Below are 12,981 nucleotides of genomic sequence, written 5' to 3'. Positions count from 1 at the left end.
TCAGCTCGTCGTCCTGATTATTTCGGGATACTCTCTGGTGGATCTATCTCTTCTCCTTTTAGGACTTATAATTTTCGATTTTAGACCAAACTTAATATCCATATCGTTTTCTTGAAAGGTTTAAAAATCCATATATCGAAAAGACTAGGTGAACTTCTTATGCATGCAGGCGGCGTTACTCCTTCAGTATGATCTTTAAGTTTGGTAAGCGCCTGTAATTTGAGCCAATTTAAGCTACTGGATAGTTTTCATCTCAACTAAAGACTAAAGCGGACGACATCTACAAAAGGTCGCCAAATTACTATGTCAATAAATGACCAATGAACTCCGTTCTCAAAAACAAATACCCTAAACTCGCAGTAGAGGGAAACGAACTCCCCAGGGTAACGCGCGAAAGTTTCCTTGGACTCCCATTTGACTATATTTATGACAATTTCTGTTGCAGTATGCAGATCGAAGTTGAGCTAGTGTGACGCGCGTCTCTCTAGGGAGATTGCTTTCCTCTTCTGTGAGTTCAGGGTATTTATCTTTAAGAACGGGGTTCGCCGGAAAATTCCTAGCATAGAGGTTTGACGGCTTTTTGTGGATATCATTGAGGACATTTTTGTGTTCTTCTACATACGGTTTATATCTCAAGTGCCGTATTTCCTCATAATGCTTGCGAAGATGACTTCTTAAGTCCTTGGAAAGCGGGCCCCCTTTAGAACTTGTTACCTCTGCAAAATTTTTTAATTCCTCAAAACTTTATGAGTTTAACCTCCAAGTACACATTTTTTCGAATAATGCCAGAGCGCCAGGACGCCATATGTCAGAATATGGTTTAAAACCGCTTTATTTTAGCAAGCGCTGGAAGAAAACCTCTGAGATGTCAATTAAATAATATAACGGTAGTTTCATCGTTGCTGTCGTTTTTGCTTAGATGAGATGGTTTCATTGGGCTTGTGAAAGATGTGATCGGCAATACCTATCTCAACGATGATAATTTCTTCTGCAGGCCTGTAAAACACCGCGCCTGGAAGTGTCACGGGATGTCTTCCTATGTCTCCAAATCATCTACATAGTGAGGCGAGAATACTCCCCATAAAGGAGAGAAATGATATGCTGAACAAACAGTTTATTCCGCCTCCCAGGAACTTAAGAAATCAACTCCGTAAGAAGTCTTAAAAGCACTTAAGAACTCAGCCGTATGAAAAAAGAGCATAACAAGGCCCTAGGAATCATCCTATGCCAGGGATTGTCCGGTGAGCCCTGTTATCAAAGACAAATACACTAAACTGGTTATTTAACAAGCGTTTGTGCCTCGCGACCTTCGATGCTATAGTCACAGCTTCAAGATAAACATTAGATATACAAAGAGCCTCACAGTTCACCATTTAGGCCACCAATGGGCCCATGTAATACCCTATACGGTCTCAAAGAGGACGCCTACCCAGCCTAAAGCGGGTCAAACCACTTCTTAGAATTTATATATTTTGATAGAGCCTTGACTTCACAGCTAAAGACCTCAGCATGGTCATGTAGAAAAGGTTTACCAAGGATGGCCAACCTACGCCTACTAAGCGCCGTACAATGACAGAGAAGGTGCTGGACACTCTCCTCCTCTTCTGTACATCTGCAGCTGCATCAATAATGGAAGGTCGTTACCCCCATTCTAGCACCATGCATGCCTATTAAACAATGCCCTGTTAGAACCCTTATCAGGGATGATAGAACTGATTTGTTTAAAATCAGAAGCGATCTTGTGCGCCCCTTGTCATATGAGAGCCAGGTTCGCCTGGATGTCTTACACGATGATATCGCTGACCATAGTCCATTTGCAATTCTTATAGTGCTTGCGTTCACACGAAGCCTGAAAGTGGCCATGCGTATACCTACCGAATCATTTCCCGGAAGGATATGGTCGGTGGTGCCTCTTCTGACCAGCTCGTCTGCTCTGCAGTTGCCTTCAATATGCCTGTGCCCAGGTACCCATATAAGGCTGATACTGAAGTGCTGAGCCATCTCGTTAAGAGATCTGCGGCATTCAGTGACCGACTTTGCGTTGTCGACGAATGAGTCCAGGGCCTTTAATGCGGCCTGGCTGTCTCAGAAAATAAACACCCGTTTACCATCCTTAGGCATAGACCTGAGATGATTCACAGCCCTGTGTATTGCGAGTATTTCAGCTTGGTAAACACTACAGTGATCTGGTAGGCGAAAAGAGACCTCTAGACCCAGATCCGTTGAAAAGAGGCCTGCTCCCACCTTCCCGTCAAGCTTAGAATCATCCGCGAATATGTTGATGGCACCCGGTATCGTATGTTGTCTGGTATTCCAGTCTTGTCGCGATGGTATATATATACTTTAGTTTTTAACAAAGACGTTCTTTGGCGTGCAGTAGTCAGTGCGTACCGGTATTGGGACTGGGGCGTTCGTGCCCAGGATTGTTGCATGTCCTATAGATCCATTTGACCAGAGACCTGTTTCCCTTATGCGTAGAGCGGCGATGACCGCTATTTCCTTCGCCACCAGGTCAAGAGGTGGAAGGTATAGCAGTGTGTTGAGTGGAGCCGAGGGCACCGGTAATGCAGAGCTCCGAACTCCGTTTTGAAGCATTTTATGATAGGTACTTTTAGCTGTGCAGGCCACCAGACCAAGGCACCATAAAGAAGAATCGGGCGCACAGCGGGTTATGGGACTTAGAATACACCAGCGGCAGATATGCTTGTCGTAAGAGGCGACTAGAATACCCAAATGATTCAAGGGGTTATGTATCGCAACCCTTTTAAAGGGTTGCCACAACAGTTTATAGCTTATCCAACCCAATTGTGAACCTCGCCCACCTGTAGCGAAACCTGTTTCTTAACAGCCGCTTTGGCGACCCCAAGTCCCTCACGGAACTAGGAGGTGGGGCGGGATGACCTAGAAGGTTCAATATTGTCATATTAAATCCTTCCCGAGATGGTCGGGCTTGTACCGCAATGGTGCTTGTTAGCGAAACGTACCTGATCTATATCCGGCAAATTACCACTAGCATCGATAACACTTCCCCTTGCGGGGAGTTTCTTTATCACTGCAACAACAACAACAACGGAATTTTCGGAGCTCCTTCCAACATGAACACACCCGTTCAAAGTCGGCATACAACCATAGTGTCCGTGCCAAACATTTCATATGCCACACCAAACCGTCTAGGACATGCCGTTCTCCCATTACGCAAGAACCTTGTTTGTTTAATATTTGTATGCATACATTCATAATTGTAACACGATTCATCTCATATAGGTAAGATCAATCGTTGATTTGCAGAAACCATGTAACTACGAAATCTTTCCGAAAAGAATTCAGGGTGAATAGAGCATCGTACGCTATTTCTCTTTTGGTGATTTTTTTGATATAAGCAGCAGGTCCACGCAACTCACTTTCCATACTCCACGTATACACCTTTTCCAGTTTAAGTTCAGAAAATTGTAATTCAAGTTCAGAAAATTAAAATTCAAGTTCAGAATTTCTAATTTAAGTTCAGAAATTTACAATTCAAGTTCAGAAATTTACAATTCCAGTTCAGATTTTACAATTCAAATTCAGAAATTTACAATTCAAGTTCAGATTTTCCAATTCAAGTTCAGAAAATTATAATTCAAGTTCAGAAATTCCAATTTAAATTCAAAAATTTACAATTCAAATTCAGAAAATTACAATTCAAGTTCAGAATTTTCATTTCAAGTTCAGAAAATTACATTTCAAGTTCAGAAAATTACAGTTCGAATTCAAAAATTTATAAGTAGGGTGTTAATTTTCAAAAGTTATTTTAATTAACTAATTTTATACTTATATGTTACTTGCGGAAGTGTTGATGCTTCGTTGACCATGTTGCCAAAATGGCGGCTTGGGTATAGTGCACCCCAAGTTTTCTTCAAGGTGTGTACATCCCGAACCTTGAAATCAAATGAAGGATAATTCTTTCCAACAAGTCCATCATGACGCTACGGCCAAGAAAGTACTTCAGTTAAAACAGCAGTTTGGAAGCAGTGGAAGGGAGAGACCTCCACAGAGTTGGCAAGGTGGAGGAATACTTGACCTCTCATGGTGCTCCCAATCGCCGTCAGTTACCGCGAAGCAGGGAAAGCTGGCATGATTTGTTACAAACTGCCAAAATTGCGATTAAGTGCCAATTCATGATGAATGGTGATGATGGCGGATAAGTTGAGATATTTTGACATTTGGCGCCACGATCTATGCAGACAGTACCTATACGTTACTTCCGCGAGTGTAGACGCTTAATTGAACGAGTAAAGATGTCCTATGCTTGATTTAAACGAGTTAAGATGTCCTATGCTTTCTTAACACATAGATACCATCTTACATACATTTATTTCCATTGGATGAAAAAAAAAAATACCCGACAAATTTTCTGAACTTGAATTGAAAATTCTGAACTTAAATTGTAATTTTCTGAACTTGAATTAAAATTTTCTGAATTTAAATTGTAATTTTCTGAACTTGAATTGGAAATTTCTGAACTTGAATTGGAAATTTCTGAATTTAAATTGGAATTTATGAACTTGAATTGTAATTTCCTGAATTTGAATTGTAAATTTCCGAATTTAAATTGGAATTTCTGAACTTGAATTGTAATTTTCTGAACTTGAATTGAAAATTCTGAACTTGAATTGTAAATTTCTGAACTTGAATTGTAATTTTTTGAACTTAAACTGGAAAAGGTGTAGTGTAGGTGGCCATTGGCATCTTGAGGAGTATGTAAGATCCTTGTATCCCTAGAACACTGGTTGCTCAGCATCAGCATCACTAGTTTTGCTAGCTCTTGGCCTATGCAATCAGGTTAGTTAAACAGCCTTTATACAATTTTGATAGTTATTAGAAATATTTAATAGTTTAAATTTTATTATCGGCAGTTCCATTTTTGAGAATTAAATCATTCGCATTAATAAATCGAAAGTATACAATATTTTTTTTGAAAAAAAAAAAATTATAATACTAAAACTTCAAATACAAAACAATATTTTACAAAGGAAATGAAATCCTTTGCACAGCATAAGATTTTATATAATAATTACATACATCTACATAATTATATATATGCGTTAATAATTACAAAAATTCGTATTCTTTGCACATATAAAACCAAATACATACATATACAATCTATCTGTACTTAGAACGTATGCAGAATGAAAGGATATTTCAAACTTTATTATAAATTAGTTGGTGCGCCTAACAATCATCTAAAATGATTTACCATTATTCTTCTTCGAACCATTATTACGACTACTTTGATTATTCTTCTTTCGCCGCTTCTCCGATGACCAATCAATATCATCTTCATCATCGGTACCAATAGTTGTTTGTAAATAGGATGATGATGATGATGAGCTAGCGCTAGTACCCTCCTTGGTGGCCAAGCGTCTACTGGCAATACGTGACGAATTACGTCCCATGCCCATACATTTTTCTAGGTGCGTTGCAAAACGGGACGCCGATACGGGTCTATCACAGTTGGGACATGTACAGTCCATTAGTTTTTTCACCGATGATATACCGAAAATGTCATAGTTTGGCATATCAACGATGCGATAGGAAGCATCAGTACCTTCTTCAGGCACACCATCTAATGCTTCTATATTACCAGTCTTATGCAAATGATGTATTTCCAGAAATACACCAACAACAGCATCGTCCAACAGTGATTGATACAAATAGAGGGCAGCTTCATCTAAGCTCTTTGGATCCTTGACAATGTCATGGAAGGACTTTTGTATGGTTGCTACAGTCAATTTATTAGTCGATGATGATTTTCCTGAGCTGCTGAGATTTATGCTTTTTTCATTACTACTTCCGTTATTGGTGCTCGACAATGGTGGATTGGAGGAAGAGGCCATAACGCCTTACACTATGCAGTAGCAATGCGATTGGTCCTTGAGCTTTTTCTTGTGTTTTGTCGGCTTTTTACGTTCTCCACACTCTGCTTATCAAAAACAATGAGCAACGAGTAGTAAAACAAAAATCACCTGTGTGAGTTTTGTTTCATTGTGAATGAGTGTAATAAGGTGGGGAAGCGGCTACCGGCATTGAAAGACCAAGTAAAGGGCCAATTAATGGTGACTTATAACCATAACCAGATAAAACAACTGGTCGTTCCAACCTTATGGAAATCAATGTAATCAATTAATGGTGCCATACCATAACGCTTACGCTATAACCATACGCTAGCCAACCAATTAGTTTTTGGTTTCTCGTCATATCCATAACCTAAAAATATTTGAGTTGGTGAATTTAATAACTTTTTGTAGATTTTATGGTAATAGTCTAGTTGAGGGGTCGACTGCCAATACGCTACCAAAAATATCGAGAGAGGTGTCAAACGACGCGTCTGCGAAGGCGGAAAATAAAAACTTTGACTCGTTCAAAAGATATTAACGAAAAACCGAAAAAATACCATCAGGTAACTCCGAAACCGGGGGTGGGATCCATAGTTTTTTTGCGCAGAACACCTTTCTGCGTTGGCGGCCTTTGGCGCGCGCTGGGCTACGCCATGCCAAGGCCGGGTGTGTGGTATAACCGTGGCTACAGCCACGGTGATGCACAATTTTTTTTGTGGGTACACCACAACAACAACCACATGAAAATCGCCAAATTCAATTGCAAATATCTTCGGACAGAGATAACATTTTTCTTTTCCGCCTTCGGATTATTGTTCTCGATACATTACGACTAAGAGACTTATTTTTTGTGGAATATCTTTTGTAATTTTTTGCGTTTTCTTAATTTTTATGAAATTTCAACGATTTTTAGGTTAAAGGGCGCATTACTTAGCATAGACATGACTTGACTTGAGAACTGTCACTTAAAGTTCTGTTAAATGAACATTGCATGTTGCTGATTACTCAAAACTTAGTAACACTTAACTTGACTTATAAGTCTGTTGGATTTTGATTTTCTATGTAAGTTCTAAGTGAAGTTTTCATTTTGAGATGCCATTTGTTTATTTCCATTTCATTTTGACATTTTGTCATATAAATTGACATTTATTTTTATTTTATTTATTAAATTTTACACTCATAAATTAATTGTAGTACTCAAAATTAACTTTGTTTAAAAACCATCACTTTTTGTAACAAATATTTCACAATAAAATGACAGCTGATTATGATGCCAGATTGTATGCGTTAATTGGAGTATAATTGTGGCTAAGTTGCCAAGTTTACCCCAGGTCAAGTCAAGTCTATGCTAAGTATCAGTAATTGACCCTTAAGGTATCATTAATCGATCACATTGGATATGGGTATGGTTACGACTATGGCGTTAGGGTTAAGGAAGTTTAATTCGCCCTTTAGCATGACAGCAGCTTGTGCCATTGTGATTGGAAATCATCGAAGAAGAAGAGGCAGCTCTGTTAGCTGTCATCAAGGTCTTTCATTTAATTGTTTACATAGCGAAAAACTTCGTTGCAATATCCTATTTTTAACAAAGAAATTATTTATTTAAAATGTTGCTCGACGAAAAAATTAAAAAGTATAAAATTCTTGCCGAAAAGGTATTTGAGCGCTGTCAGGATTTGCAAACTGAAAATGAACGCTGTGTGATGCGGTAAGTATTGAAATCGCTTATTTAAATCCTGAGTATAATTCATATTCTATGCAGAATAAACACAATGAAAAAGCTTTTGAGGCGACGAACGCGCGATGTGGAGCTACTGAAGCGACGACTTGACAAGCACAATGATATATGGCGGCAATTACCAATGGTGGCACCACATCCCAAGCGAAAGATCGAACAAAAACGTGGACCCAAACCAAAACCAAAGATACCAACAGAAGAACAGCAAACCCCGACAGCGGAGGGCAAAGTGAAGAAAGTACGCAAACAGCGCACCAAGAAGAATGTAATGTCGCAGATGGCAGCCGCTGAGGCGTTGATGCAACAAATGCCACAACAGCATTTTAGTGAACAACAAGAGCAACAATTACTAATGCAGCAACAATTTGTGCAGTACAAGCAAGACATTTGAATATTGGCTATAGGTACATAAACTTACTAATATGTTTGATTAGAATGTGTTTTGATTTTTAAAACTTTCTATAGCATATTTATATTTAAGATGCGCAAATTAAAATGGAAAAAAGAAATAAAAAAATTTCCTTTTCACATACATATAAACAACTTGTTGTAATACCAATGCTTTCTATAAAGAGCGTTAGGGCGTGTAGAATGATTTGTCAAAAATGCCTATACGATTATTCGGCTTGTCGCAAACGTGCCAGACGTTGTGACAGCTCATCTTGCTCTTGCGAAACTTGTGTAGATGCGCCAATAGTTGAACTTTGTACACCACTGGGTAGTTCCATATTCAGATCCAAGCTATAAAATGAAAATAACACGCATTTAATAATTTCGCCACAAATTTGTACGCAAACAACCTACCCAGCTTCATCGGCCACCTGCTGTATCAGATTATCAACATCGCCTTGAGGCACAGATGTGGTAGATGTATCTGACATTGCATTCTCCATAACCGAACTTTGTACATCCAAATCCTCAAACTGTGATTCGAATTTCTCCATAAGTGATGAGATTTTTTCTAAATTCATACCCTTCATTGCAGCATCCATAGCTTTTACAACACCAGCCATTGAGCTAGTGACCTTGCGTGTGGTCAGCGCAGATTGTACACGACTTGCTACCGCATCTACACGCGCACTCATACGTAAATAATTCACTGCTTGATTCTTTTGCCTTATAGCATTCTCAGCATGTATACGTGCCACGTCCATGTTACTCTTTTGTATGGCCTTCTTGGCTTTGGCTTTTTCGAGTTTTTCTTCTTTTTCACATTTTTTGGAATTGCGTTCCAGCTCCTTAACAGCAAACTTCAAATTGAAGAGATGTTCTGGAATAGTGATGGGGAAAAAAATTGTTTAGAGTATTTTTAAGTGGAGTGTAGAGGACGCGATTGCCAAAATTTGCGCTTACTCTCCATAGCAGCGGCAGACATTTCGTTACCCAGTTTGATGGCTTATTAATATAAAAACAAAGTTAAAAAATCGATTGCGTTAGGTAAATGTTCGTTTGGCTTTTGTTAAACTGCAGATTTTGAGTTTTATTGCAAGAAATTATTTTAATTCGCAATTCTGATTATTTTGTTTTTTCTTTCACTTATATGATTCACTGTTTTGTTGACAGCTGTGAGCTCATGGCAAACAGTGCTGCAAAACGCACTTTTTGCGCGTCACTCTCATAATGCATAAACATTATATGAGCGAATTCAGTTTTATTTGTTCTTATTTGTATACAATTTGTTCCAAAACTGATTAAAGTTGATTAACTGAATAATTTCAACTATGAGCATGCGAAATATTTCCACGCAAAACCATAGAGAGCTAAAATAAGAAAACCAAATACTTTTTTTTTTCTTTTTTGGGGCTTTGAATACTCGTTTTGTGAGTATTGATGATGGCACGGATATTTATGTGTCCGCTATAGCACCAGGTTGTACTTGGGTAGTGATGTATTTCCTTGGTTGTATGTTGATTGCTTTATTGTGATGTTTCTGCCATATTAGGGTGGAGGTGCAAAAAGTAATATATTTACAGATAATTACAAAACGATATTGTATTTTACAACTTGATAGTTACAATTGAATGAGATTTTTATGGATTTTTTGTTTTGACAATGATATTGATTAAATGTGATGAATCATGAAAGATTAAGTGATGACTAGATAACTAGTGACTTACGTATCTAAAATTAAATGAAGGTGTGAAATTTGTTAATGTTTAATATATGCATAGGTATATAACCTTTAGTGTTTTTAGTTTAATTTGTTACTACCTGGTAGTATCAGTCTTGTATTGAGATAATGATATGTTAAATCACATTTTTTGTACTTTAGTATATAAGGTACTTGTATAAAATTTTTTTTTTCCGAAACCCTTTCTTATTTAGGGGTTTTTTTTCGATGTATAATGCTTATATATGTATATGACAATTTGGTAATTTCATAGCGCGCAGTCCAGTTTAGCTTTGTGCAGGAATTGAATTGGTTCATTGTAAGATTTTATGTCTTTTGAGTTTATGAGTTCTTTAATGTCTTTAAATTTGGAAAAAATGCTATAGTAGTTTCTCAATGACCTATGTTTTGCGCAATCAAAGATGAGATGTTTCGGTGTTTCTGTGACATTGCAGGTATTGCATATATCAGTGACATTATTGTGAAAACGTCCAAAGTAGGTTTTGTTGTATGTGCGTCCGATGATGATTCTGTTCAGTAGTTTAATGTCGTACGGTTCCATGTTTATTTTTTTGCTTTTGAACCAGGGTTTCTTTATCTTGGTGGCTATGCAATCAATGGTACTGTCATCCCAATTAGTTCATTTTGTTTTTATTTCCTGTTTGGTTGCCGTCCAAAGCTCCTTCTCCATCTTCATAAGAGCTTCATCAGGCGTGAGTGCGATTGTTAAGTTTTTGCCTATAGTTGTTGCAGTTTTTGTTGCTATATCTGCTTTTTCATTAAATTTGATTCCAACATGACTTGGAACCCAGGTAATTGTAAGCTTTTGAATGTTAGAGTGTGCTACCAGATTGTGAATATTGGCGATAATGTAATTTTGTGTTGTGGCTGTTTTGAGTAATTTGATGGCAGCGAGGCTGTCCGTGAAGATTACTGTTTTTGTCCAGTTGTTCTTATGGGCTAATTCGACTGCTTGTAGTATTGCTATTAGTTCGCCTGTAGTTGATGAAAGTTTGTCGTTGATGTTGAATAGAAAAGAGACATTTCTGGCTATATCATATACGGCGCGGCCTGTATTGGTATCACTGACTGATGCGTCCGTTGAAATAGTTATGTTATCCTCGCTGTGTAGTTTTGTTAATTTTTCATAGTATATACCTTTGAGTTGTTCATTTGTTATGTTGTTTTTGGATCCTCCAAGTTCCGATTCCGTAAGCGTTAATTTGTTGTGTATGGTAAATGACACATTGGTGTTGATTCTGTTGATTATGTGTTTAAATTGGTTGTATGTATGACTGTAACTGGAGTTGATGGGGGTTCCATTTTCCAGATCATTTTTGAGTTCCGAGTTGATGTACCATTGTTTTATTAATTCTTTTGAAGTTAGCCAAGTGGCCCTGTAGATGGGGGGTAATTCGCATGCTAAGGCATATCTAGCTAGTGTGGGTGTGTTGGGAGGGACCCCTAGACTTCGTCTTAGGGATTCATTTGCAATTGTTTGTCGAAGCTTTTTGGTGCATTCGCATAGCTGGTACTGGCATATTCCATTTTGGATCTGATAAAGGTTTTGTAGATATTTAGTCCAACTGCAGGTGCTAGACCGGCTTTTATTGTTGTGAGTCTGTTGAGTAAATTCTTTGCGGATTTGGTGTTGTTTTTTATGTTTTTTACGTGATCTTTGATTGATAAGCTTGCATTGATAGTTCGTCCGAGCCATTTAATTTTTTGCGTCTGCTGAATGTTTTCTCCGTTGATTTGGACGTTATGATTTCTGTTGTTCCCTGTGGCCATGTACATGAATTGCGTTTTGCTGAAGTTAAATTTTAGGTTGAGTGAGTTGCATATTGCTTGAATTTCGTTGACTTTTGTTTCAAGCTTAAGTTTCGCCGTGTTAATGTTGTTGTCGTACACGACTATGGCAATGTCGTCTGCGAACTGGAAAACTTGTGTGCTTCGGTCGTTAATGCTGTTTAGCTTGGACGTATAAATGTTAAAGAGTGTGGGCGACAAACAACTTCCTTGAGGGAGTCCGTTATTTACTTCGACGACCTGTTTACCCAGGGTTAGTCTTCGTTTGGAGAAAAAATTGTGTATCCAATTTGCTATTTTTGTGTTGATGTTGAACTCAATTAGTATATTGTGTAGGATGTCGATATTTACGCAATTATACGCATCGGTTATGTCGAGTACGCAGAGAAAGACTTTGTATTTGTTTTTCTTTTTGGTGGCTATTAGGTGTAGCATCTCATTTAAGCACATTGTGGCCGATCTGTGTTTCCTATATGCAAAGCTTTTTGGAGGGATTATGTTGGTTTCTTCAGTGACTTTATTTAACGCGTCTTTAACCATCATATTTAAACTTTTGGCGAGATCTGAAATTAGGGAGATTGGGCGAAAGTTTTTAATATCGTTGAGATCCTTGTTTGCCTTTGGTATGGGAACTATTTGTATGTTCCTCCACGAGTCAGGAACTTCGTTGTTGTTGAACTGTGTACTGAGGGCTTTCAAAAGGGCCTCTTTTGATTCGAACGACAAGTGTTTGATCATGTTGAAGGTTATTTTGTCACATCCACCGGCTGTCGATTTTTTCTTGTTCAGAGTTTTGATGAATTGGTCTATTTGAAACTCGCAGTTGTCGTTGTTATTGTAGGTGTAATTAACCCTTATGGGAGCAGTTGTTGTACTTATTTGATTTTTGAGTGTTTCTAAATATGTTTGATTATCTTCTTCTGCCAAGTCATTGGTGCTATTTTGTTTGCCTTTTACATTGTTAATGAAGTTCCAGGCATCTCTGGTGTTGGAACATTTGTTTATTTCCTCTATTTTGTTGGTGTAGCTTTCCTTTTTCGCCTCTTTCTCAGCCTTGACCCATTCTTTTTTGGCTTCTATAGCTTCGTTCATATCAACAATTAAGTTTGTCTTATTTGCTTTTTTCCTTTTGGCAATATGTAGTCTGTATAGTTTGTTGAGTGATTCATTCCACCATGCTTTGGGTTCTCGTTTAGTTTTGTTGAGATCAATGCTGATTGTATTTTTGATTGCTTGTATGTCTTTTTGTAGATTGTTGAAGTCACTGAAAGTAATCGAGTTTATTTTATTTAGTAACATGCTGTTTGGTATGAAGATATTTGGACTTTTCTGGATGTTGTTTATGCTGATTTTAATAGGATAGTATTTGCTGCCTCCTATGCTTACTTGAATGCATTCCCATTTAATGTTATCCTGTGGTAGACTAGTAAACGTTAGATCCAGTA

The 12,981-nt window shown here is 37.8% G+C and overlaps 3 protein-coding genes across 3 annotated transcripts; 1 reads left to right on the top strand and 2 right to left on the bottom strand.

The window, feature by feature from the left end:
• Positions 1-4,862: 4,862 nt before the first annotated feature.
• On the bottom strand, positions 4,863-6,000 carry Sgf11 (SAGA associated factor 11kDa). Its single transcript, XM_067786755.1, has one exon. The coding sequence runs from the start codon at positions 5,877-5,879 to the stop codon at positions 5,226-5,228; it is 654 nt and encodes a 217-aa protein (XP_067642856.1). The 5' UTR covers positions 5,880-6,000; the 3' UTR covers positions 4,863-5,225.
• A 1,390-nt stretch (positions 6,001-7,390) lies between these two features.
• Positions 7,391-8,160, top strand: LOC137233840 (uncharacterized). The gene is made up of 2 exons (XM_067757314.1): positions 7,391-7,587; positions 7,642-8,160. The coding sequence occupies exons 1-2, from the start codon at positions 7,487-7,489 to the stop codon at positions 8,006-8,008; spliced, it is 468 nt and encodes a 155-aa protein (XP_067613415.1). The 5' UTR covers positions 7,391-7,486; the 3' UTR covers positions 8,009-8,160.
• Positions 8,001-9,402, bottom strand: LOC137233839 (charged multivesicular body protein 1b-like). Its single transcript, XM_067757313.1, has 3 exons — positions 8,971-9,402; positions 8,422-8,887; positions 8,001-8,358 (listed from the first exon to the last, which is right to left on the bottom strand). Exons 1-3 carry the CDS (start codon positions 8,990-8,992, stop codon positions 8,235-8,237), a joined length of 612 nt encoding a protein of 203 aa, XP_067613414.1. The 5' UTR covers positions 8,993-9,402; the 3' UTR covers positions 8,001-8,234.
• Between the last annotated feature and the right edge of the window lie 3,579 nt (positions 9,403-12,981).

Source organism: Eurosta solidaginis, chromosome 5, assembly GCF_040869045.1.
Source record: "Eurosta solidaginis isolate ZX-2024a chromosome 5, ASM4086904v1, whole genome shotgun sequence".
Classification (NCBI taxonomy): Eukaryota; Metazoa; Arthropoda; class Insecta; order Diptera; family Tephritidae; genus Eurosta; species Eurosta solidaginis.
Note: the sequence above shows the minus strand (reverse complement) of the source record. Positions and strands in the feature narration are given on the sequence as shown.

What these genes read in the sequence shown, in the direction of transcription:
- Sgf11 (XM_067786755.1), bottom strand. Translation starts at nt 5,879, where the DNA reads ATGGCCTCTTCCTCCAATCCACCATTGTCGAGCACCAATAACGGAAGT.
- LOC137233840 (XM_067757314.1), top strand. Translation starts at nt 7,487, where the DNA reads ATGTTGCTCGACGAAAAAATTAAAAAGTATAAAATTCTTGCCGAAAAG. An exon ending in AATGAACGCTGTGTGATGCG is followed by an intron (nt 7,588 to 7,641) that starts GTAAGTATTGAA and finishes TATTCTATGCAG; the next exon opens with AATAAACACAATGAAAAAGC.
- LOC137233839 (XM_067757313.1), bottom strand. Translation starts at nt 8,992, where the DNA reads ATGTCTGCCGCTGCTATGGAGA. An exon ending in GTCTGCCGCTGCTATGGAGA is followed by an intron (nt 8,888 to 8,970) that starts GTAAGCGCAAAT and finishes TCACTATTCCAG; the next exon opens with AACATCTCTTCAATTTGAAG. An exon ending in CAGGTGGCCGATGAAGCTGG is followed by an intron (nt 8,359 to 8,421) that starts GTAGGTTGTTTG and finishes TTCATTTTATAG; the next exon opens with CTTGGATCTGAATATGGAAC.